General features: G+C 42.6%; 1 protein-coding gene across 2 annotated transcripts in view; it reads left to right on the top strand.

Annotated features, from left to right (window-relative positions):
* The window catches only part of SGTA (small glutamine rich tetratricopeptide repeat co-chaperone alpha), a 41,283-nt gene extending 21,381 nt beyond the window's left edge, over positions 1-19,902 (top strand). For both annotated transcript variants that reach the window (XM_088461300.1, XM_088461301.1), the window contains exons 4-11: positions 1,242-1,320; positions 2,596-2,695; positions 5,900-6,004; positions 6,085-6,223; positions 6,304-6,366; positions 8,552-8,589; positions 17,795-17,890; positions 19,047-19,902. In XM_088461300.1, the coding sequence (XP_088317426.1) occupies positions 1,242-1,320; positions 2,596-2,695; positions 5,900-6,004; positions 6,085-6,223; positions 6,304-6,366; positions 8,552-8,589; positions 17,795-17,890; positions 19,047-19,161 (735 nt within the window). In that variant the 3' untranslated portion in view covers positions 19,162-19,902. The remainder of the gene's footprint in view (positions 1-1,241; positions 1,321-2,595; positions 2,696-5,899; positions 6,005-6,084; positions 6,224-6,303; positions 6,367-8,551; positions 8,590-17,794; positions 17,891-19,046) is intronic.
* Positions 19,903-27,048: the final 7,146 nt, after the last annotated feature.

The following is a 27,048-nucleotide window of genomic DNA, read 5'->3' as shown; positions in this document are numbered from 1 at the left end:
ACCACTTACTGATTTTAATTTTTTAATTTGTTACTTGCTTTTTGACCCTTTTTTTTATGGGACAGACCAGCGCAGGCTAGATTAGCTTTTGAGTTTGTGTGCATTTTTATATAATGGTTGCAGGTTAACTTATAGAACACTCGTCTCATAGCGAGTTTTGAAAGTACAGAGTTGTTTGATGGGGCATGTTGATATTAATTACCTGTGTAACATTTGCTCAACACTTGTGTGTGCAATGTTAGCTGGCTTACATGTAACAAGGGTCCCTTCTCTGTGTTGACAGTGCAGTGTATATGCATAATATAGATAAAGTCACAGAATGAGGGGAGTAAGCGCTCTATGGTATAAGGATGTATTCTAATGTCCTCTATTATATTGGTGGTTAATGATTTAATATAATGTCTGACAGTGTTTGATTTTATGTAGCATAGTATTCAGTGCGTTACTTGTTGGTATACTTGATGCATTCTAAACCGACATGCACAAAAAAGTTTATGAAGTCTGGTGGGCAATATCTGTGGGCAGGATGTTCAAGCGAATGTGCAATAGTAAAGTTCCAGCAATATTTACTTTCTGGTGGGTAAAACCTGTTGGAAGTATTTTCAATACATTTTAGAATGGGTCACAGTCTTTTAAAATGTTCCTTCTTAGTGTACTTCTTATATCCGTCCTCCTTTATGACATCTCTCGGATACCTTGGGAATAATAGGTTTAGAATCAGAGTGGTGCGGACACTATATTGCAGATATTAGGTAAGTCTGTTATTACTTACCAAGTGCCTCATGCTGGTTCTCTGGTCGTTGCCATACTGCACTCCCGTGGCAATGTGTGTCTGAGTAAGAGGGCTGGTTCAATGTGCGAGGCGAACTTGGTTCTCTTTCTGATCATACAGGTTTTCAAGATGAAGCTGTTTGGGGAGATTACACAGTCATCTTGCCAAACCGCTCCATCTGGAAAACCTGTATGATCAGAAAGAGAACCAAGTTCACGCCACACATTGAACCAGCCCTCTTGCTTACACACACATGCCCACGGGAGTGCAGTATGGCAATGACCAGAGAACCAGCATGAGACACTTGGTAAGTAATAACAGACTTACCTAATATCTGCAATATAGTGTCCGCACCACTCTGACTTTGGGATTACAGCAGGTGCAACAAGAATACTTGAAAACAAAAAGAAAAATTGTTCTCTTTAAATGCCCAGATAAACCAGATACTGATTACTGTATGATATTTTAGGAATCGCCACCAGATACTACAAATCTTGCATCTCCATCAGAAGAGGATACAGCAGAAGCTGAAAGGCTCAAAACAGAAGGTAAAACATGAGTGAATATTGCAAAGTTACTATAGAGTGTATAAAGACTTAGCATTTCTCTTATGAAATCTAAATGCTACTGGAAGGGAGCAATCTACATGTTGTATATTTACTAATGCTAAATAGTTGTAATGGGTGGTGGACAAAACATTGCAGTGTGTATCTTGGGCTCTAAATACCACAAGTGGATGTGCCACCCAAGGGCCGGATTCAATTACCGGCGATATTATCGCACCTGCAATAATTTATCGCTGATTTTTCATTGAAAAACTGAGAACTTTTCTCCATTTTGAGAAATGGGGAAAAATGTGCAAAATCCTTATTTTTGTGTAAAAGTGTGAGGATTTCTTTCAGAACCCTTTGGGAAGCCCCACTAATGATACTCTACCAAAAAAAAATAGTAAGTCGCGTAGTTTGGCAAAAAAACGTCAGTTTGAAATTTTGGTAATTTTTTTTTTTTCAATGCATTGGGTCTGGTATTTCGGAGGGCCATAAGGATGCGTCCAGTGTTTTAAACATCGCACGTGGCTGACGCAGTCAAATTTTTTTTATGTAGCGATTTTAAAAAACTATTTGTGCCAGCCACATGTGAGGAATAAAACACTTGACGCATCCTTACTGCCCTTCGAAATACCAGACCCAGGACATTAAATGCATTTTTCACGGGAAAAAAAAAAGTTCTTGACCGAAATTTCAGCGGCTGTTTTTCGCCAAAGTATGTAACTTACGAAAAAATGTTTTTGCTAAAGTATAATGGGGCTGTTCAAAGGGTTCTAAAAGCAATCCTCCCATTTTTATCCCAAAATAGGGGTTTTTCACATTTTTTTCACCTGCCCTAGGCAGGAGAAAAGTTTTCTCCACTTTTTAGGTGAAAATTGGCCGTTTTTTCGTCATCTTTGGTGATGTCGGCCGCAAAATTGTCCGATTTTGACAACGATGGCAAAATCAGCCAATTTCGCCTCTAATTGAATTCCCCCCTTAATGTCAGTTTGCACAAATTGTCCTGCTGACAACAGTGGACATTGCTCTGACACTTAAGGGGTGTCCAGTGATAAAAATGCTTCTTATGACCAATTTTAAAATAAGTTGTCATTAAAAATTACCAATGATAAAAAAAAAAAAAACTCTTTATCTGAGACATTTATTTTAGAACAATAAAATATTCAAAGCTAATGTATTATATAAGTTAGCACCCGTGTGTTGCAGACCTATGTAACTTTTCAATTCAACATTGTTTCATATAGGGGGCATAATATTAGAAGTATTTTTGTTTAGGCAACGAACAAATGAAGTTGGAGAACTTTGAGAGTGCCGTCTCCTACTACACCAACGCACTGGAACTGAACCCAAGAAATGCTGTTTATTTCTGTAACAGGTATATGCTAACAACTGTGGAAACAGTGTGACCTATATACATGTATTACATAGGAAGTTCCCAATTGTGAAAGTATACAGCATATTACAAATAAACAATACATTTATTTTAATTCATATTAAATAGATGAACCACCTCTATTTTTTTTTTCTTGCTACCTACTGACATTGGTTACTGTGATCATGTTGGGATGCTATCAATGACTTTAAATGAACATACATCTACTGTTTCCTTTTGTAATATATCATTATCAAGGGTTTTTGTGCTTTCTTCCTTGCTACACACAATTTGCTAGCTGCCGTTTTTCATGTGTGTACATTAAAGGACAACAAAACTCAGATTGTAATGTTCATTTATTAGCTATTTTGGTAAAATACAATGTAAGATTTTCACTGCAGCTCAGATAAAACAAAACAAAAAAGTATTGTCTCCTCATTTCACTAGTGATAGCTGCAGCCCCTCCCACATTTTAGGACAGTATTAATGGGATCTGTTACAAGTGAAATAGCTGACTCTTTACAGAATAACACTGATGACATTATTGGCCCTGCCGCATGTAGGAATTCACCAATCTATAGAAATAAATTTAGCAGATCCTTTATACTAAGCTGTTGTCACACTTTCTGCTACAGGGAGGTGAATGAATGTTATGGGCATATTCATGCTGATATGTTATCATGAGCTTACTCTGCCATCCTGTTAGTGGGGTTTCTGCTGGTTGTCTGCAGCAAGTCTTCACTGACAACCTATTTTATTTTAACATAGAGCCTTCCCCATTTATAGGACTGTATTTGCTAACCTTCACCATGCTCCTTCACTTGCACTTGGAACTGCCCTGTGCTTCTGGATAGTGTGTAGCTGCTGCAGCACCTCTGGCTAAATTATCTTCACTGCTTACTATGGATCAGAAATGCTGGGTAGCTTATTGTCCCGGATTGCTGGACTCAACACAGGACAGCTAGGAGATGGATTCAAGTGTAATCTTTAATTAGTTTATGGCAGCACCACAATAGAGACGGTCAACTCAAAAGGAACTAGCAGAATCTTCAATATCATGTGTTTCCTCCTATCTTTTATGAGAGCTGTTCCTTTACATCAATTGAAGGCGGTATAAAAAGTGCTTGTAGCCCATATAAAATGTGTACATTTTGTTTACACATCCTATAAATAATTACTAATGTAATATACATTTGTAATCGGTAGTGGATAGTATGTTGCAGCTAGTTTACTGGCCCGTAAATCCCACAAATGGTTGTTCCAATAAATATAACGGGTTGCACATAATATCCTACTGAAAATCGACTTGCAACTCTTAGGTGGTGAAAAATAGATAAAATAGGAGTAGCCGTGAGAGAATATTTTAGTACACAACATATTTAAAATAAACCATGCATTTCATATATGACCAGTCCAGACAGGCTCTCTTACTTGTGTACTTTAACTCTATGGGCCATATTCAATTTGGAGGGAAAGGTCCGTTATCGGAGATAATTTATCACCGATGACTTAATTTTCGCCATTTTCACCTATCCCCATATTCAATTTCAAAGACTTTTTTCGCAGGTGCGAAAAGCCTTTGTTAAAAAACGGAGTTAAGTTTTCACCATAGAATAGGTGGCGAAAAAAAGTGCAGAATTGGGTTTTGGGGTGCAGACTTTAAAAAAGTACCTGCACCCCTTGGAATGTTCCCTAAAAGGTATCTGTGTCAAAAACATTTTTAAAAAATAGCATAGGAGAGCCCAAAAAAGTGGTTTCGTTTTGGGGGCGAAGAAAAAAGTTGGAGCAAACTTAAAAACTAGCGAAATAGCCTCAGGGCGGGTCCCCATGCATGTATGCGGCAGGTGTCTTCTAGAATTCGGTTGGTTGCTGCAGGTGGATATTTGAAGAAAAAAATCACTTTAGGGACTTAAAAATATGCTTGCACCCATTTTCATGTACCCCAAATTTTATGGGACTAGTTATTTTTTCAAAAAAATAAAGCGAAGTGCTATTCTTCACCACTTGTTTATAGCCGCATTAAAGCACCTGTCGCCTGCCATTTAAAAACCCCAAATACCTTTTACCAGGCCAAATCAGGGGTACCCATAGTAATCCCCCATGTCAGACCATCTTTTGGGGGGTGTTGGGCTGAATTCCCCAAATCTGACAGCACTTTTCGCCTGTTTCAGTTTCGCCGGGTGCCGTTTTTGCGTCCTTTCAAATTGAATACTGGGATAAGCGGAGACACGCGCGATACTTTTTCGCCTGCAAAACACGCGATGTAGGCGAAAAGTTGTGCAGGCGGAAAAGTATTGCGGCCGCAAAAAATATTGAACACGGGCCCATGTTTTTCGCATCGTATGTCGAGGTTGTTAATGTCAAAATTTTCACTATCAACATCCATGTTGACATTTTGAGAGCATACCATTAATAGGGGGGTGATGCTTCAAGCAGTGCAAAAGAGTGGAGAAGTTGCCCATAGCAACCAATCAGCTTCTACCTATACTTCTATAGACTGTACTTGATAAAGGTTACCTCAGAGCTGACTGGTTACTATGAGCAACTTCTCCACTTGTCCACGTCTCTGCTCTTTGCATTGCTAGTCCCTTCATGTGTTTCCTTGTGTAACAGCTGTATATCATGTATTAAGCTGCAAGATTTTCTTAGAAATACATGCATGCTGTAGCACACCAACATTCGCATGATCACAGATTATACATTTAGCAGCATTATGTGCAGGAAGTGCATGTAAGTGGAAAACTAAAACATCTACTCCTACACATATAGATGGTGCCTATTTCTCTAGCAAAGATCAACCTTTCTTACATGATGAAATTCACTTTAGCAGAATGGGAATATCTGGCCCATGCAGTTTTTCATGTAAAAAGTGTAAATCACTCCAGTTATGTACCTGTGCAGGATGGCTACACAGATAAAGCACTTCAGCAGATATAAGGAGAAAATAATAGAGTAAATGCTTTGGAACCTTGTAATTAAGCATTTATTTTGTATTTATTTTATCCTCTATTTGCTGAGGAGCACAGCTTTTATTTATATCCACATAGGAATTGCACAATCCTGAAAGGCTGCAGCTGGTTTTAGTTCTATATATTAGCATGGTAGACAACACTGCTGTTTTTTTTTTTTTTTTTATGCAAGTACCAGTCTGAAGGATAACACGTAAACTAAAGCACTGCTAACTTGTTACATTTCTGTATTGCATAGGGCGGCAGCTTACAGTAAATTGGGAAACTATGCTGGTGCTGTGCAGGACTGTGAAGAGGCTATTTCAATTGACCCCAGTTACAGCAAAGCCTTTGGTAGAATGGGGTAAGAGTTGCTTATGGTACAGTAAGCGGTATATCATTTTCTATGCATCTAATTTATTGACATCACTTTTGCTCTTCCAGTTTGGCTCTGTCAAGTTTGAATAAGCATTCTGAAGCTGTGGGCTTTTATCAAAGAGCCTTGGAGTTGGATCCCGACAATGATACCTATAAATCAAACCTCAAGATTGCAGAACAGAAAATGAAAGAGATGCCAAGTCCGGTGCGTTCCATTCTGTGATTTAGGGTAAAATGGTTGAATGCAGCAGGTGGAAAATATTATGTTATGATTGCATATTACAGATGGCTGCTCCTGGAGGCTTTGATTTAGCAGGACTGCTCAACAATCCCGGCTTTATGAACATGGTAAGTGTGCTGTTAGGCTTTGCTTACTGTTTCATATTCTTGTCTCAGATTGCTTTAAGAGTTTACCCACAACTTTGGCATGACAGAGCCCAGTGTTGTACAACTTCTTTGACTTCTAATGGACACACAATAAATCCTATAGTAAACAAATAATGTATAATAATAATACTGAGACTGTATGATATTTACATTGTAAGGGCATTGTGGTGGCAAGTACACTGAAGTGCCAAAAGTCATGGGAGAGATGCCTAGTATCGTGTAGGACCCCCATTAGCCCAGCGAAGTGCTGCAACTTGGCGTGGCATCGATTCCACAAGTGGATGTAAGACCTCTGGAGAGATGTTGACCCATGCCTCCTGAGTAGCTTCCAACAGCTCCCTGATAATTATAGGTGCAGGATCTTTGGTGCAAATGGACCTCTCCCCTACGTCCCATAAATGCTTAATTGGGTTCATGTCAGGCAAACGTGTGGCCACACCATTTATCAGAGCTCTCCAGAATGGTTATCTAACCAATCCTGGACAACTTGGGACTGATGCCACAGTGCATTATCCTGCTGGAATATCGGTATGGGAGGTACATGAAGTCCATGAATGCTTACAAATGGTCATCAAGCAATTCAACCGGTTACCAGTCAATGACAAGTTTAGGCGGACCCAACCTATGCTATGTGAACACACTCCACACCATTATGGAACCTCCACCACCACCCTGCATGGTGCCTTGTTAACATCCGCGGTCCATGGCCTCATGGGGATCTGCGTCACACCCAAACTCTACCATCAGTTCGAAACAACTGGAACTGTGACTCGTCAGACCACTCCACACGTTGACAATCCTCAATTACCAACATCACAAGCCCATGTGAGGCACTGTCCTGTGTCGTCTTGTTAACGGGCACTCTGGGGGGTCTTCTTCCATATCCAATGGAAACTAAAGAACACTGCACTGACCTGCTGGATATGCGTCTAATACCTCCTGCATTGAATGTAGATGTGATTTCCATGAGGTAATCCCGGTACACACATGACACTGTAGAACGAGGAATATTGAATGTCTGCACAACTTTGGAAATGGAATGTCCCATCCATCGAGCACCCACTATCATGCCCCGTTCAAACTCCCATAATTCACGTCGCCTTGCTATGAGCAGCCTAGCCGGTGCTCCGACTGACTCGTGAAATGTCAGATTACAACTGATGCAGGTGTGGGCATTTCCAAGACGTGTCAGTACGGTGACTCCACCTACCATTACCTTTACATACTGCTATCCCATGACTTTTGACACTTCAGTGTAGTCAAAAGGCTTAGGAGACAGTGTAGTTTACATACATATATACAAGTATACCTTAGATGTGAAGCATTTCTGTGTGGGTGTCACATGGGAAAGATAACTGCTGAGATTTTGATTCATTATTCTGTCCAAGTTAAATTTCCATGGTAAGTGCACCCATAACGCTTTACTAAATGCCGATAAGTAGCATGTCTAAAATTCTAACAACTGCATGGTTTAATTGCTCTTATCTTTACACCCACCTCGGGACCATGGCATTGTCATGAAGACATGATGACCGCATACCCTCTCTTTCATGATGCTCAGTTTATATACTATTCCCTTTAAAACCTTTTTACCTCAGCATTAACGTATTTTACTATACTCACTGCTTTTATATCCCCCCTTCCATGTGCCTGGACACATAGCCTAGCTCCTCCCCACCCTTGCACAACCCGCTAAGCCCCACCCCACTACCTTATTGGCCCGCTACCTGACCAGTATTAAATCATCAATGTCAACTACCAATGTTACCATCGATTGTTAATTTACCGATGGTCATCCCTACTATGTCTCGCTTTCATAATCTTTAGTTGGGAAAACGAATACTTCTGGTAGATATTTCAAGTTGCACATGTGTTTACCAATAAATCTCATTTGTCACCTCCATTCGACTAGTAAAATATATAAAATTTAATTTTGTATTGACTAATACGATTTTTCTAGGTGACAAAGCAGTATATATGAAAATGATTTAAAAATGACTCCTTAAATAATTAAAAAATGTTGTCCCTTTTACTAGTGCTAATAGCAGCAGATCTTTGTCTAGTATTGTGTATCATCTGACCATAAATAGCAATATCTGTGATAGAAGTCTTATGATATTCATAATCTACATTTTTATTTTTACAGGCATCAAACCTCATGAATAACCCACAAGTACAGCAGTTGTAAGTTTTGGTAGCATTCAGTGTGTAGATATGTTTAACAATGTGTTCAGTGTAAGGACAGCTGTTTTATCATTTAGATTAAACATCTGTTGCATTAGTTAATTTATTCTTATGATTGAGATTTTATAAATTCACTTGACATGCCTTTATCGGGTATCCATGTGGTAAGTGCCAAATGAAGTGAATAACTGCAGAAATTGCTAAAAGTACAGTTAAATGCCATCTGCATATATTATATTGTGATGTAATTTTATTTATATATGTATTGCAATGAAGTTTATGCAGAGCTGTGCAATATAGGACAAAGCTATTCGCACATGAGGCCCACTGTTGTGTGCACCAGATAAAAATATGGATCCCAATAGTAGGGGGAAGTACAGTAGTTCTTTGTAGAGTGACCTCATAATTAGGTTAATTGGGTAGTGGTTGGAATTGTCCTTAAATATGGAAAAATTGTGCCATGGATTTTACGTATGATGAAATAACTAGGTGGGCCAACATCGTACAACCAGTGCTATTGTACAATAACCCAATCAACCCTTACCCATCTATCCCTATATACCCTGATTGGAACTGAGCAGTGCAACACCAGCATATTAGAAAAAGCATAGCAAGAAGCAGTAAGATAAAGAAGTGTAGAAGGGACTTCTGGTGGGCGGAGCATCGCGATGGCCGCATCTTACCTTCCTCTCCGTCTCCCCTTCATCGCATCTATATCCATCTTCAGCTAAAACTGTATTTTCAGTGCCAGTGATTACAGAGCTGATGGGGGAAGACCAGTGCTTGCTATTAATCTGGTCAGGGTCTGAACGGAGATGCACTTGCATCGGAATCCTGCCTGCAAATTCTGAGGCCTAAAGACACGCTGGTAGCCTAGTGTGGCGTGGTTCACCAATCCCTCCTGCATATTGACTACCTGTATAGGGGACCCAGCTCTCCCTGCCTACATCAGGCGATAAACTGGTCTGCAGATTGCAGAAACAAATATCCCTGGGATCTTTGCAGGGGATTGTAGAAGAGGATCCTGGCCGTTACTTGCTGACACATCCGGGGCCGGACGCGCTGGGGACATCGTGGTGCTCCAATACATCCAGCGATACATAGAGCTCTCCCCCCCCGCTTACCTCCTCGGCCGGTCTCCTGGTCTGAAGCGCTGCTGTGCGGACCTGAGGGATCTGAGCTCCGGTGGGCAGCTGACCCCCTGAAGCGGTGAGACTTGGCTGTTAAGCGCCGGCTAGGTGGAGCTCTGGAACCGCTGATCGAGCCTGCTCCACACTGCCTGAGCCGGCTGCCGCCCCTGTGGATCTCCTGATAGATGTGGAGCCTGCTGTGTGGGAGCATCTCTCTGCTAAGAGCTCCTACAGTACTGCACTGCTGTGTAGTGGGGGTGAAATCAATGTAGCGTCTGCCGCTGTACCCTGACCTGTGGTGCATTCGGATGAATAATACAACACTGGATCTCCCCCTCCCGCTTGCCTCGAGAAACAGCTTTCTGATCCGGACCTGGGCGGCTTCAGGGTGAATACCCCCAGAACTGCTGCCCGTGGCTGGAACTACTGCACACTCCCTGAACTGGCTGGTGTCTCCGTGGAGTATCCGGTTATTGCAGAGTCTGCGGTGTTGGAGCTGGTCTTTGTGGTGCTGCACAATCGCTGTTTTGTCACCGGCTGGGCATACTTGATCTAAGTGGCAGAAGTGGGACATGCTGTACACTGATAGCTGGACAGCTCTTGCAGTGAACTGATAAGGCTCCCCTCTTTCCACGGAGAATTATTGCCACCGGCATTGCGGCACTGCACGATCCGGGTAACAGTGGACCTATCTCCAGAAGCCATCAGATCTCATATCCTGATTTGGTACCTTTTTATATGTGATGATATTCTTCCCTCCTTAATCCTGATACTTATATATGTAATTTAACCTAACTCATCACATTTTCTCATTTACAGCTTTTTCACCGTCTCAAATGCTAATGTGATAATTGTGTAATTATCTTGCTTTTGATGTGTACATGCATTGGAGTAGATTTATTACAATCTATAATTTCTTATCACTGTATGTTACTGTCCTAATGCTGTTTGCTGATATCAACAGCGCATAACCTATACAACTGCACCACCTAGTGGTGTTGGTGAAATAGCTCTCTATATACTCCTGCTGATTTACTTGTCTGCTAAATCGGGGTGTGAGCACTTTGAATCTAAGAGTGAACATACACTCCTTTCTGACCTAGATCTTGGTTCAAAATATGTGACACTATCATATACATCACTTTACTCCGAAACGCTGTGTGATATGCAGAATGTAACAGTTATGTAAACAATACATTTGAATGTCTTGACTTAATGTAATCACATCACATAGGAGGGGCCTTTGAATTATAGTCTTGTCTAGGTGCATCTACTTCCATACTCATTTCTCTCCCATGGTATGGAATAATTTTTAAAACAGGCTAAACCGTTACCACAGAGAATGGCTAAACACACTAAAGGTGGAAATAAATCTCAACAATATAAATCTTCTACGGCTCACAACATGGAATCATCAAATGACTCTTAATTTCCTTTAATGCAGGGTAACCCCTCTTCTCCCAAATCAGATGCTTCCCAAGAAGAAACACAGATCTTTCACCAGATGGACAAAAAATTGGATAATATCCAGACGTCCATGGATAAAAAACTTGACACCATTCAGCTATCTATCAATACTATTCTGAACAGGCTAGAATCTAACACTAAAAGGATAACTGACCTCGAACAACGCACTAGTGACAATGAAGATGCCTTACTTACCTTACAAAACATGGTAGATTTAAAATCCAAGGCAATTGAGGAATTAACCGATAAACTAGATAATCAGGAAAATCGTAATAGACGTAACAACCTAAGATTTTTAGGGATTCCTGAATCCATTAAAGGTCCTGACCTCAATGATCTCCTCAGCGTTGATCTAATCAATGTACTACAGGTTCCTACAAATGCAGGTACTGTGGCAATTGAACGCTTCCATCGTATTGGTCCAGAACGTAACCTAAAAAACGGTGTTCCTAGTCAAGTGATAGCCAGATTTTTAGATTTCCGTGACAAGGAAAATATTTTGAGGGCTTACTGCAAAACCAATTCCCTTCAAATCCGCGACTTTAAGGTTCTAATCTTTCAGGATTTCTCAGTTGCAATCACTCATAAAAGAAGGGAATTCAGTCATATTTGTAAATTCCTCTTTGAGAAGAAAATCAAGCTTGCCCCAGCTAAACTGAGGGTTATTCCGATGGTAAACCGACCATCTTTGACTCCCCACAGGCAGCTAAATCCCATTTTGACATAATCCCACACACTATTGCTGGAGCGACTCAGTCCCCTCCTAACGGCTGAACATACCGACTCCTTCTGAGACGATATGTTATATACTTCTACAATGCATTGAGTCTAAGACCTCTGTTGTGATACGTCTAACGTACTAATAAAGAAAGAGAAAAAAAATCAGCTTTTGATCTTAGTTTACCTTTGGTAAAAAATGTATGCTATGTCATTGTCTTCCTCCTTTATATTCTACACTTGCCCCTTCTTTTTCCTTTTCCCTTTCCTCCTCCCATGCGGCGGATTTGGGACACCAGGGTTCCTGACTATGGGCCTGATTCAGAGCCGGACGCTCTGACCAGAGCGCTCGCTCTGAATCAGGGCCCTCCTACCTAAAAATGGAGCGGCCTCTTGGACACTCGCATAGCTGTGGGTTACCACCCACAGCTTATGCGAGCGTCCATGATGATGGTCAAGACCATCGCGACCATCGGGCTTGCGACGAGACCCTGCAGTAGGGTCTCGTGGCCGCAAGCCCTGGAGTGATTTTGGCTCTATCAGCCAAAATCACTTCCACTGACATCACTAGTGATGTCAGTGGGGCCGGACCCAGACGGTAGGCGTTCCCATTGGAACGCCTCCGTCTGGCAGCCACGCCCCCAGCCTGCCCACCAAAGGGGGCGTGCTGTCAGTCACCATCGTCAGCACGCCCCCTTTGGTGCGAGACCCTGAGCGACAGCCTGGCTCTCGCTATGCAGGTCTCGCGCAACGCGCATGACGGAGTTCCCTCCGTCATGCGCATTAGGGCACCATCGACCCGCTTGCGAGCGTCCTACGCTCGCGAGCGGGTCTGAATTAGGCCCAATACTCATATCAACACATGCTTTTATTTGTTGTATATATCTCAAAGAGCTAAATCGTCCCGCTAACTGGGACAGGACGATAGCTCCAATATCAAGTTCAACTTTTCTTAAAACTCTCACTAAATGTGGAATTGGCTGATAGCCATTTCTCGCCATTACTACTTTACTCATATATAGTTCTAAGACACATATGCGCTTCCTTTCCTGGAATGTAGCAGGTGTAAACTCAGCCATAAAAAGAAAAAAAATAATTACACACATCAAATCATTCCACCTGTATATAGTGTTGCTGCAGGAAACTCACTGGGTTGAGGGACCTTATGCCAAATTATCAGATCCCTGGATTGGTGAATGTATCGCAGCCCCCTACACTCGTAAACAAAGAGGAGTTGCCATACTTCTTCATAAACAACTTCAATATAACATCTTAAACTCAACTATTGACCCAGAAGGCCGTTTTATCATTTTAAAAATCAAAATTTCTGGAGAACTTTTTACCATACTAAACACTTATGCTCCCAACGTCCCTAACTTTGACTTTTATTCTAAAGTCTCGAATTTATTAATGAAAATGGACACTAAAAACCTCATTGTTGGTGGAGATTTTAACTTAACCATTGATGCATCTCGACAGAACTCCCATTCTCACGCCTCGCACATCAAGCCAACGTGACGGAATACGTTTATTGCTCTCACACCACAATCTAATAGACCCCTGGAGATTATTAAACCACAATAGCAGAGAGTTCACCTTTTTCTCTCGCATACATAACACCTTTACTAGGATTGACCACATACTTACTGCAGATTCACCAATTCCTAGTCTACAAAAAGCATATATTCTCATTTCTGATCATGCGCCCATATACCTAGATATAGAACTTCACACTCCTCATAAGACTGTAACTTGGCGTTTTCCGTCATACTTATATTCCAAAGACTAATTCAAAAGCTACCTAAAATGTAAATGGGAAGACTACACAGTCACAAACCAAACACATCAAAATATTCCAGCCCTGCTGTGGGCCGCTTCAAAAGCTGTCATGAGTGGCCACATCATCGCATACATATCTCGGAAGAATAAGGATCGGAGAGAAAAAATACTATTACTTAACCAAAATCTAAGTAAAGCCTACCACACATACTTACAGGACCCCAACGAAATGAATAAAACCCTATACACCCAACATAAACAATTATTGGAGACCTTTGTCTCTAACGAGGCTCAAATTAAAGTTTCTTACACCAACAACAGATACTTCAGATGGGGAGGTAAGGCGTGCAAATTATTTTCTTACATGGTTCGTCAACAAGCCAAAAGACGATATATCCCTAGATTAAAACACTCAGGAACCTACATCACCTCGCAATCAGATATAACCTCGCAATTCCACTCATATTTTTCTACACTCTATACAGCCTCCCCAGACTATACTCAATTATCAAATTCCTTACTTTCTGAAGCAAACCTTCCTAAATTAGAAACCCCACAGAGAGACCTAATGGAGGCTGACATAACAGCAGTGGAAATTTGCCAGGCCATTGGGGCCCTAAAACTTAACAAATCACCAGGGCCAGACTTGTTCAGTGGCGAATATTATAAACTTCTTTATGAAGAATTAACCCCAACCCTTACCTCTCTCTTTCAACTTATCCTAAAAGGACAGGCGCAATATCCAAATTTTAATGAAGCCCACACCATATTATTACCCAAACCTAATAAAGATGAGGAACTAGTAGAATCATACCGCCCTATCACACTCTTAAATCAAGACTTTAAACTTTTAGCAAAAATCACTTCTTCCCGCTTGCAAACATTAATGCCTACTCTCCTGACACACCACCAACTAGGTTTTACCAGCACACGTCACTCAGTGTCAGATATTAGGTCAGCCATCTCCGCTATCATTGCTTCTAAAAACCCTAAATCTACACAAAACGTATTACTGAGCCTTGACGCGGAGAAGGCATTCGACAAAATAGCCTGGTCACATCTTTACCGTGTACTAGAAGAAAGAGAATTCGGACCATACTATATTAACCTCATCCGATTTTTTTACACCAACCTCAAAACTAAACTAATTATTAATGACTCGATGAGTACTCCAGTCGAGTTGGCTAGGGGTACACGGCAGGGATGTCCACTGTCCCCCCTTCTGTTCAACTTGGCACTGAATCCTTTAATACGCATACTACAATCTTTAAATAGCTTTAGGGGTATTTCTATAGGCTCCAATTCTCTTAAGATCTTGGCATTCGCAGATGATCTACTGCTTTTCTTTTCCAATCCCCAAGAGAGCTTACAAGTAGTACTTTCTAAGATTTCTCAATTTGGGTTAATTTCTGGTTTCACAATCAACGTTCAAAAATCGTTAGCTATGACACTCTCTCAAGAATTATCCCCCCATTGGGCTAATAATCTCAACCTTACATGGACCCCGTCTTGTATCCCCTATCTAGGGATTCATTTACCAAAAAACATATCTCTTCTGTATTCTCTTAATATAACTAAGATAATATCTAAAATCACTCTAGAATTGAAAAACTGGCAAAACCTACAACTCTCCTTTCTGGGGCATGCCCAGCTCATAAAAATTATAACTTTTCCAAAACTTCTCTATCCCCTACAAGTCCTACCCTTAGTAATATCTAATAAAGATGAACAAATATTAAATGCAGCTTTCCGCAGATTCATATGGAATGGTAATAAACCAAGAATTAGTCTTAAAATTCTCCAAAAAAGTAAAAAAGAAGGAGGTATACATTTTCCCCACATTGCCTTCTATAACCAGGCAGCCATATGCCGTTACATTAAGGATTGGATCAACTCTACCAATCATTATGCTAACTCAGAGCTAGAACAACAGCTCATACCCAATACACATCTAGTGACATTTTTACATTTGGCAAAAAAGACATCTCTCCCGAAGCTTTGGATAACCCAATACTAACCTCCACAAGATCGATATGGTTTAAAATAAGAAAATCCTGGAATCTAAATCCGTATCTGTCACTCTTTCTCCCACTATGGGGTAACCCAACCTTTCAAGATGGTCAGGCCAATTACCCCTTCCGCTCTTGGTCAAAAGCAGGACTATCCTCAATTAGATGCATAGTAGATACCTCTCGGCACACATCATTACATTTTTCACAAGCAGTAGAAAAATATGACTTCTTAAAACTCCAAATCTTCGCCTTTTTCCAATCCAAACATTATGTTGCCAAGGTTCTCCATAATCTCTCATTAAGTGACTGGAACAACTTAATAGATTTGGCCTTTACTCGACCTAATCATGTCCCCAGATCGATCTCTTCTTTTTATTCTTTTGTACGTGCACCCTCTTTCTCTCGTGAGCATCGCACAGGTATAACGGTATGGTTGGAACAGTTTCCACATCTCCAATTATCTGACATATTAAACACTCTTTCATACTCATTAAAGACCTTATCAGCAACCACATATAGTAAAATGATATATAAATTATTCTATAGAGGCTACTTATCTCCATCCCGCGCGTATACAATTGGTTTGTCTAACTCTTCTTACTGTCCCAAATGCAACACCTCTCCTGCCACCTTGTTTCATTGTGTCTGGTAGTTGCGATCAGATTAAATAATTCTGGGTGCAAATCGAACAATTTATATCTTCAAAAATCATCCAAACATTTACATTGACCCCAGAATGGGCAGTACTGGGATTTCTTGACCCTTGTGCTCGCCTAACATTGGGTAAACCAAAAATCATCACGATAATATCCAACGTAGCCCGAAAGAGTATCTTGCAGCAATGGCTCTCCCCTCATTCTCCATCTCTTAGTATGTTCAAAGACAAACTCTTTTTTTATATTTAAAATGGATTGGGTGGAAGCCTCTCTCCAAAAAGAGCTCAGAGTACAAAAGTTCTTTGAAACATGGGAACAATTTATCTACTTACAACCTAATGACATCAAAAACCTCGTACTCTCATGCTTCCAACCCACGAAATGGTTACAATCTCAATTAGCTAATGATAACCATAGATCTCAATCATGAGGTATGGCATGTGCTTCTTGACTTCTTATTATCATACATCATGGTTGGTCCCTAGTGTTCCCTCTAGCTCCGGCGGCAGTCAGGGCGCCGGAGCTAGAGAGGGCAATCTTGTGCGCGCGCGTCCGAAAAGGGGGCGTGGTTATGAAAAGGGGGCGTGTCTATAAGACGCTTCCCCTTTTCGTCATACTTGGGGGCGTGCCCGGCGCTTACGGACATGCCGGGCAGCCCCCAAGCGCTGCAGAAAGGGAGAATAGACGCCGGGCGCATGCCCCCGGCGTCTATTCTCCGGCGGTGACCGGGTCACCGCATGTTTGTCCACCCGCGGGACACTGCGTCCCGCGGGTGAGAACGGCTCCCGCAGGCTGTTAGGGCAGGGCGCTTTTTGCCCTTATCCTGGAGGGCAGGGTGCTTTTTGCCCTCCAGAAGGAGGGCAGGGCGCCGCGCCCCGCCAAAACAGCCTAGCGGGAGCGCTGTGTCCTGGGTCCGCCGCATCCACTTGGCCTATTCTTCGCTCTTCCATTCACCCCCCCCCCTAACTATTTCTTTATTTCCTTACCCTATCCCAATCTCTCCCTTCTTTCTATCTTCCCTTCTTTCACTTTTCTTCTTTTCTCATAAGAAAATTTTATCTCAAACAAAACATAAACAGTTGACCCCTTAAACTTATTTATATCTTTATTGATGAATCATTGTTTTTGTTATGCTTATCAGCAAAAATTATAAAATTGAAGACAGTTTGAAAATTGTCAACTGTTCTCATGAGGAATATGTATTAAGTCATGGACTTTTTCTTCCAGTTTGTTTGATTACTATGTTAACACAAATTATAATAAAAGACAATCTCAATTCCATTTTTGTATACTGGTATCTCAAATACAATATGACTATAGCCTCTGTAACTATAAGAATATGTTTATCCTGCCTCCATACCTTATTGAAAATTTTGTATCTTATATTCCCTCGTGACTGTAAAACTTTCTTTATATTTCATATATACTGTACTTTGTTTTACAGAATGTCAGGAATGATATCTGGCTCCAACAATCCTATGGCTGGTGCTGCAGCTGCAGGGAACACACCTCCCACTGACCTAGCGAGTCTCATACAAGCGTATGTACAGACACCTCTTTATTTTTCTTCTTCCACCTTGGTTTCATTGCATTGCTTCATCCCTACGTCGGAGTAACCATGCTAAACTGGTTATTTGGGTAACACATTTGGCTCTCTACTTTTCTAGTTTGCTAATTTAAGCTCGTTCTATTAATTAAATGAACCCAGAACCTACATTGTTAGAATATTTGACAATCTATGCAGTGGAAGCTGAAGTTGGAAAAAGTGGTTCCTGTGTTATTCAGTGGCTTGTTGGATCTTGGACCTCTCCTCAAACCACCTTTTCCCAGTTATTGGAAATTAGCGTTAATTAAAAAGTGTATGGATTAATGTCCATTACTCACCACAAAAAAAACATCACATGGTATTGCCATACTGTTGCTGTAGTATACGGCCGTGGCCAAAAGCTTTGAGAATGACAAGTATTGGTTTTCACAAAGTTTGCAGCTTCAGTGTTTTTAGGCCTTTGTCAGATGTTACTATGGTATACTGAAGTAACATTACAAGCAATTCATAAGTGTCAAAGGCTTTTATTGACAATTACATTAAGTTTATGCAAAGAGTCAATATTTGCATTGTTGAACCTTCTTTTTCAAGACTCTGCAATTCGCCCTGGCATGCTGTCAATCAACTTCTGGGCCACATACTGACTGATATCCGCCCATTCTTGCCTAATCAATGCTTGGAATTTGTCAGAATTTGTGGGGTTTTGTTTGTCCACCCGCCTCTATAGGATTGACCACAAGTTCTCAATGGGATTAAGGTCCGGGGAGTTTCCTGGCCATGGATCCAAAATTTCGATTTTTGTTTGTTTGTTTGTTTGTTCCCCGAGCCACTTAGTTATCACTTTTTCCCCTTATGGCAAGGTGATCCATCATGCTGGAAAAGGCATTGTTCGTCACCAAACTGTTCTTGGTTGGGTGGGAGAAGTTGCTCTTGGAGGATGTTTTGATACCATTCTTTATTCATGGCTGTGTTCTTAGGCACAATTGTGAGTGAGCCCACACATGTGCAAGAGTAAAGTATCCTGAGACCATTCATGTGTGGGGTTGCTTCTCAGCCAAGGGAGTGGGATCACTCACAATTTTGTACTAGTTTTTTTATTTTATTTATTTTATTTTTTTTAAATGTATGTTTGTTTTTTTTATCATTTTAGAGGACAGCAGTTTGCTCAACAAATGCAGCAGCAAAATCCAGAGTTAATAGAACAGTTACGAAGTCAGATCAGAAGCCGAACCCCAAGTGCAAGTAATGAGGATCAGCACCAATGAGTTGCACCAACCAGCATGCCAAGAGATTGTAGTCTTTTAAGGAAATTGAGCAGGAAGTACTGAGTGACCACGCCACAGCCTGTCTTCCTCATAGATTTGTGCTATTGACAAACTTTGATGGAGAAAATTGTTTTTTAAATGTTAACCTGTGTTCTATTCCTCACCATCATCTCCAAAAGGATCCATTAAGTGTCACTTACCACAAGGTAGCACAAAGGGCTGATTTGGGTTGGACATCTAGTCTTTCTGCTCCTGTTGAAGAATAAACCTGCAATATATTGGTGTTTCCCTTTTCTTCCCTGACCTATCTTTGTCTGCATATAATTTATACAGGGGGATGTATTCTTGGGTTTGCACCATTTACCCTATTGTGATTTACTGACTCTGAAAATGACACCAATTCTGTTTCAGGTGCACAGAGAACTTGCTAGTAGGAAAGTGAAACTTATGATTATGGACAATTATGTAATTAAAAGGTTTGTGGCTCCCATCCAAAAAGAAGATCCTGATTTTTGTCCTCTTGAAATGACTTGCAAAACACATCTGCAGAAGGATCAGTGTTTCATTCTCTTCAAACTCTCTACAGTGTCTCAAGCCCTGTATGGAATTTACAGATACTGTTTCTAGGTTCAAGAGCTGTTAGTCATTTGGTATGGCATTGTAAGAAGAGAATTCTGATGTCCAGATGTTGTCCATGCCCAACATGTTTTAATAAAGTGACTAAATGCTGACATTGGAAAATCCATACTCCTTTATATTATTTCTACAAATAAAAAAAAGTTATAATGGCAGAATTCTGAATGTATTTTTCACAGTATCCATTTAATAAATCAATAAATGGTACACAAGTAGGTTCAGTAGACAGAAGTCACAGAACTCTCATAGTAATACATGAAAGTGTTGGCTTCGACTATTATGAAGAAAATATAATAAAGGCATGCATGTTGTTTTATTCAGGATGTAATCGGTATCCTGTCAGGATCCCTATGGTCACAATACCAACAGCGGCATTCCAACTGTCAGAATACCGTCAGATTGCGGAGGTAAGTATTAAGGTTAGGGGTATGGTTAGGCTGCGGGACGGGAGGATTAGGGCTAGTCTGCGGGACGGGAGGGTTAGGCTGCGGGAGGGTTAGGGTTAGGCTGCAGGAGGTGTGGGTTAGGGTATGGGTTAGAATACTTATCTAAAATTGTTGGGAAGCCGCTGTCTGTATTCTGACAGTCGGGATACTGTACCCAACACTTATGCTTGTATGTATTTACTGGTGGGTTTACGTTGATGGTAAAAAACAAAGAAAACACATTTTCCTACATCACTTAATAATTTTGTATTTGCAGATGGAGCTCTAAAGTAACACACTGCTAAATCGTGCACATATGATTAAATTGATATCAATACAATTTTTTTTTCTTTTAATTAGTATTGTTGGATTGAATCTGGATGGCTTTATGGCGTAATCCAGGCCATACATAAGTGACCTGATCCCCAACGCCATTCCGATCGGCAATTAAAAACGCTGATCTGTGGACATTGATGATTGGCGATCCATCAGGAAAGTTCAACATGTTAAATATCCCCGAGATTTCAACATGTTGGATTTACACTGCCCTGGTGTAGGCTAAATGGGGAATTGGTGCAAACCATTGCAGATGTTTGGGCCCCATTAGGGCTGCACTGTTGCATATTGGTTATCATTTCTGACTTGCAGCGTTTGTAAGCATTTTTTTTTATTCTCACGCAGATAATGCCCTAGCACCACTCTTGCATATCTCCTCTCAATGCTTCGGTGTCAGGGGCCCCACCCATCTTCTCCCATGTCCAACATGAGGCTTCTTGGCAAGTAGGTTGTGTGAAACCAAGAACCCATAAAGGGACAAAATGAGGCTGCCGAAGGTCCTGCAAAGCAGGGAGATTTTCATGGTAGTGTATTACGGTTTGCGGTGAAGATTAAATTACGTAGAGACGGCGCAGTTGAAGATATTAGTAATATTCAAAGGACTTCGGGTCTAGACCCGGGGGGAAGGCTTGATTGTTCCAGAGAGCGGGGCAACTTAAGGTGAAGGTTAAGTAAAATTAATAATCTAAAGCAGTAGTCCTATATGGAGAGAGAGAACCTAAAGGTGGGGGGAAAGCTGGGTTCTATGTTTGGATGGGAGAGTAGAAAGAGAGAGAGCCAATGGATGCAGCTTTCAGATCAGCCCAAAGTCGGGTGTATGTTTGCGTGAGTCAGAATCGCCTCATTGAAGTGGGCAGTTGGGTAATATTTCTGAAGGCAGGGAAGTTCCAGGCCTTTATTTTTAGTGTGCAGGCATAAGATGGGTAAGCACACTCTGGGCCTTGACAGTGCTGTGCAGTTACGCTGGTAAAAGAGACTGAATTCGAACAGGAAGGGGCTGACCGATAAAGGAAGCATGGGAGAATGTTAATTTCTTCTTCCTCCATAAGGGACACAGGCTTTATGCTGGGTATAGGTTGGTGAGTAGGGGTCTGGACACCGAATAGTTAAATCTCCCCTGCTCCCTCACACTATGACCCAGCCACAGGCAGCTCAGTTTTATGTTTGGTGCTGAGCTAGAGGCACCATGTTGTGGGGGCTGCTGTTTAGAGTTGTTGCATTTGGAGGCCTTACTGGACTCCAATGTTCAGCGGATGTCCTCCCTGCAGACAAAGTGCAGGACGAAATTCTCTTTTTCTACTTCAGGGTCCATAGGGGGTCCACAGGGTTGACCTTGGGGTATAGGTTGGGAACCAAATCCGGGCACCACGCAGTTAAAGCTTTTAGCTCCCAGGATGTACTGGGTCCACTCTCCCTATAACCCCACCCCCAAGCCAGAGGCACCTCAGTTTCAGTTGGTGCCCGGCCGGAGTCGGGTCACCGTTAGCGCAGGGGGAGCTGATTAGCAGCCCCTAAGCTTATTTTATTTTTTTAGGGACAAAGTTTTTTCCATGGACTTTGGACTCTTCAGAGCGGCAGCGTCGGACTGTCCATAGGACATCTAAGCTGCCTCTCCGTCACCCCGCTGGCGCTGAGACGCCAGTACAGATCTGGGGATCTCAGCGGGACCCCAGAGTCTGTACTAGCCAGACTCTGTGGGCGCCCAGGACTGCTGCCGGATCCACGGGGAGCAGGTAAGGTCGCGGATCACCGCTTGCGGTTATCCGCGCATTTCAAATGCAGTCCTGTGCCTCCGGTCTCAGGGGACAGACCGGAGGTGCCGGCAGTGGCGGCGGGCCCCCCATACCCCGTGTGTCCACTAGACCACCAGGGACTTAACGATCGGTGCAGGGAGCCGGCGTCCCAGGGTTTAATAGCCGGCCAGGGGAGGCAGCCTTCCCTGTTACAGCGGCTCCTCAGCTCAGCGCGCCTTTCAGTATCCATAGTCTGGCGTCGCTGAGCTGCTTCCTCCGCGGGCCACGCTTCCTCTGAGGTCTCCAGCGGCCATTTTATCTCTGTGGTGCAGCAGAAATCTCTCAGGATGGCAGTTGGTCCAGTCCCCCTGCGTACCTCACCATCAGGTCAGTGTACACAGCGCTGTAGCCTTCCCAGACACTGAATCTGGGCAGTTGAATGCAGTGTAATAGTGCAGTATATTATATGACATGTTTATGTATATATGTATATATCTGCATTGTATGTGACTTATGCTAGTGCTGACTGTCTGTACTTTATTCTCTCACCTGTCAGTGTATATCTATCCCTTTTCTTTATCTGCCCTAATACAGCTGTACTTAGGGTGGTTCTGAGACCTCACATTTATATACTTGTTAATATTTGTGAGGTTTGTCACATACTGTTGCGTGCTGCACGTTGCCATATTTTAGATGGAACTGTGTGTTGCATACGCTGAAAATGGGTCCCTGCAGCTAATTTTTGGCATCAGTCAGGACCAGTATAGCGCTGCTTAATATTTCTGCCAAGAGGGTTCTGACCAGGAGATAGAGCGTTATACTGCACCCATTTTTACTATCCTGCAAGTCATGTGCTGCAGGTGTTAGTGCGGAGGATTTGACTCATAAAGGGTTCTGTATGTGGCGTCATCTGGTGCCGGCCTCTTTCACGACCCCCTTGGGCGGTTTGTTTTCTCGGGATCCTCTCAATTGCGGATCGCCGGGCGGGCCCCATTGTTGTACCTCACTTGGGGTTACTTCACCATACTGCCCTTTTCATCTCAGGGTATCTCGCAGCTTCTTGCACTCTTCCCCTGTGACACAGACTATAGCTCCCTGCAGGGGTTTTTCGCAGTATATGAATTCCCCCTGGTGCCACAATAGTCTGTCATTCCCCTTGCAGGGATTACCACAACAGCCACCCTGGGTGGATGTCATTTTCTACGAAACGCTAATTGGCGTGGTTGACGCCCTGTGGTTACTTCCCAGTTGGCTCTGCCGTGAACTGGATACTGTTTTGGGCTCTTTCCCTCTTAAACGGGGGGAAGCCTATTTTAGGTATTATTATCCCTGCTTTAGGGCTGGTAGCAGGTCCATTTTGGTTAGAGTGAATGTTGACCTGCACCTGTATCATACACCCTCAGTCTTACATGCCTTCGGGTTCCCTGTTGCTGACTAGCGGGTGGATCGCATAGCGGGATAGGAGGTGTTACAACAGTGTTTGGCCTCCTGTCCCAAATTCCCTGAGGGTCATCACGAGCCCCTCCTGGGGTGGATGGGCGTGTTACTCGTCTGATTACAGACGTTACTACGCCTCCCATTCCTGCGTGGTCGGATTCTTCGGTTCCGTAGGTGGTAACTCTGCCTGAAATCAGTATACTTGCTTTCAGGAGTTGTTACCCATCCTACCATGGCTATAGCATGGTTGGTTAATACTATTGCATAGTGGGCTGATGCATTTGTAACGTTTTTTCCACTCCAACACGTCGGGGGTTCAAATGTATTTGGTCGCTCACGTAATATATGCAGTTGTCATAGGTGGAAATGCCTATATTGGATACAAGTCTCCTAACTTTCAGAGTTCCGGCTGCGACTGTATCCTCCGTAATACCCTATGGCTGCGCTCTGGGAATGCAGAGGTGCAGATACCATCTTTAGGGTTGATCTTGTTTGGTTCTGACCTTGACAATATTGTAGTAACATTGGCAGTATTACTAACGACAAGTTTACCGCTTTCAGCTATGCCCACTACAAGGCCTCAGACTAAGTCTGTTAAGTTTTTTTGTCCTCTGGGTCAGCCTAAAGGTCTGTTTCTTCGTAGACTGTCGGCATCTACAAGGGCCGACACATCCAGTACCGAGCAGGCCTGGACTGCCAGCCGATCCTGCTTCTGAACCTACGGATATCTCTTCAGCCTGACGGGACAGGCCTACAACTGGGAGATACCGATTTTCTCAGTTCGCCCGGTACTAGTGTCAAGTTGCCGCGGCTACGTGGGTAGGAGGGTACGCCCTCTCTTTGCTCAGGCGGCCTCTTTACAAGGGCCTTACAGATCCAGAAAGCTATGCAGTTGTTGCGGTAAGCAGAGCTAATTAGGCCATCCCCACTATCTCAGTGAGGGACTGGTTGTTCTGCTTTCTTTCTGGTGCGGTGGCTGAATGGTCCTCTTTGGCCTATTCTCTGTCTCAATTCCCTGAACCAGTTCCTAAAGCTACCTGGGATTTCAAGAGGAAATCCCTATGCTCCATCATACAATGTTTGGAATCTGGGGACTTTATGGTATGACTGGATATACAGGACGCGTGCCTACGGGTACTTACAGAGACCTTTCCTCAGCATGGGCTGAGGTTTGCTGTATCACAGCAACACTTACAATTTTTCGGGCTCTGCCTGTTGGGACTGTCCTCAGCCCCACAAGGGTTTACCAGCGTTTTGGATTTTCTGACAGTTCTCCTGTTCAGTATATCCCAATGCTCCTGTACCTGGACGGCCTCCTGCTCTTAGCGGGATCACCGGGGTACTTTACAGCCAGGTCAGGATGACTGTGGCTTCTTCAGGGTGCAGACGTTTAATCAACGGGGAAAAAGTCCTCCCTGCATCCCTCTCTGGGTATTCTTCATCTAGGATCCCTGCTGGATTCTCAGAATCTGAGAATTCTTCTGGTGTAAGACGGAATCTCCACTCTTCCATTAGGAGTACATGGTTGTCTACGCAGTCGACATATGTCTTTACACTCTGGGATGCATGGTGGAATGGGCTCAGTTCCATTCCAGGCCTTTCCATAATTGGCTCATCTCCAGATGGAACAAGTTTTTTCTGTCGGATCACTGTTCAAACGATGATGCTCTCTCCGGAGGCAAGTCGGTCCCTGTCCAGGTGGCTATGGCCATCTCGTCCAGGGTATTCTTTGCTATGGACAGTGTCTGGTTCGCATCCTTTTCAGTGCAGTTGGACGTCTGTCGATTCCACCCTGTCAATTAACTTACTCTGGCATAACTCTTGTTTCCCGGTGAACCTGAAAAGGTTCAGTCCGACAGGGTCAGGACAGTGGCTTCCTTTTTAGCAACACTGTTCGTTGGGTGGCAATGACAGGTATGTCACATATACCTGGGAATATAACCACTCATTTGAACGTGAGTTGGGGTATGCATTTATTACATCCGACCAACATACCATTCCTCCTCTTTTTTTTGAGGACTTATCATATGGAGATGAATTACAAAAATATCCCCGGGGACAATTGAAAGAAACCTTTATATGCAGATCAAAGTATCCATACCACGTGAGTAGGGTACGCAGTATTCTATCCTTTCTGTGATTATTGTGTACTTATAAAGAGATCAGTTTGGAGTACCAAGTGGGAATATAGCCACTCATTTGAACGTCAGTTTGGGGTATGCATTTATTACATCCGACCAACTGATAGAATTACATCATCCTCTTTCATCTATATCATATAGATATTATCAGGAACGTTTTATCAGACTAATAAGACAGTCTCTTTCCTGTATTTATTTTTTATTTCATGTATCATATGGATAACTCTCGGAGACCCTGAGAATTCTACATATAAAGTGATGCATGCCAGAATCTTCCATCTATGAGAAGGATTAAGTATATCCCTTGATTTGTATTTCTACACTTGTTTATACAGCGCCACCTGGTAACACAATAACTTTTTTTTGTCACATTGCATTTATTGGAATTGAGTGGGTTCCATTTTTGTGTTAGACCAGGGGCAGCAGGTTTTGCGCACCATACTTAATAGTCATCGTTCCATAACCTCCGCAGTTTGAAGTTGAAGGGTGGCACAGAGGTCCTAGGGGCTCCTAATTGGCCGTGAAGGGTATGTGGATCTACAGGGTCTCTCAGTTGACGTGCCTCTGTGTCTTCCACTGCGGCCGGATCTTTTATCTCAGGGCCCATGCTTCTATCTGGTTCTGGCCGTCTCTCTTTGATGGGGTGTTTTTTTTTAGTCATCCGTCCTGAGAGCTAAGGGGTTCTCCAGGTCGGCCACTAATGCCAGGCTCATTGCCTGAAAACCCTCTGCGGCTAGGTTTTACCATCGGGTTTGGAGGCCTTACTTTGTCTGGTTTTCGGCTGGAAGCTGTCATCCCAAGTCGTTCCGACTTTCTCGAGTCCTATCTTTTCTGCAGGCAGGACTGGATTTGGTCCTCCACCTTTCTTCTCTAAAGATACAGGTTTCAACCCTTTGTGCTATTCCAGGGACAGTTTGCACTGTTGCCTGATGTTCAGACTTTCCTACAGGGTGTTCTCCAGGTATAGGCTCCGTTTCTTCAGCTTGTGCCTCCGAGGAATTGTCTGTGAGCCTTCTTAAAGCTCTTCAGTCTTTGCCCTTTGAGCCTTTGGGTAGTGGATATTCGTTAACTTACCTGAAGACTGTCTTCTTTTTGCCTGGGCTTCTCCCTGGGGGGTATCCAATTTGAGTGTATTCTGTCGCTCTCCATTTTTGCTCTTTCTCCAGGACTGGGCTATCC

Source organism: Taudactylus pleione, unplaced genomic scaffold (genome assembly GCF_031769625.1).
Source record: "Taudactylus pleione unplaced genomic scaffold, aTauple2 ptg001032l, whole genome shotgun sequence".
Classification (NCBI taxonomy): Eukaryota; Metazoa; Chordata; class Amphibia; order Anura; family Myobatrachidae; genus Taudactylus; species Taudactylus pleione.
The sequence above is the reverse complement of the archived record's forward strand: the minus strand, read 5'-3'. Positions and strand labels throughout refer to the sequence as shown.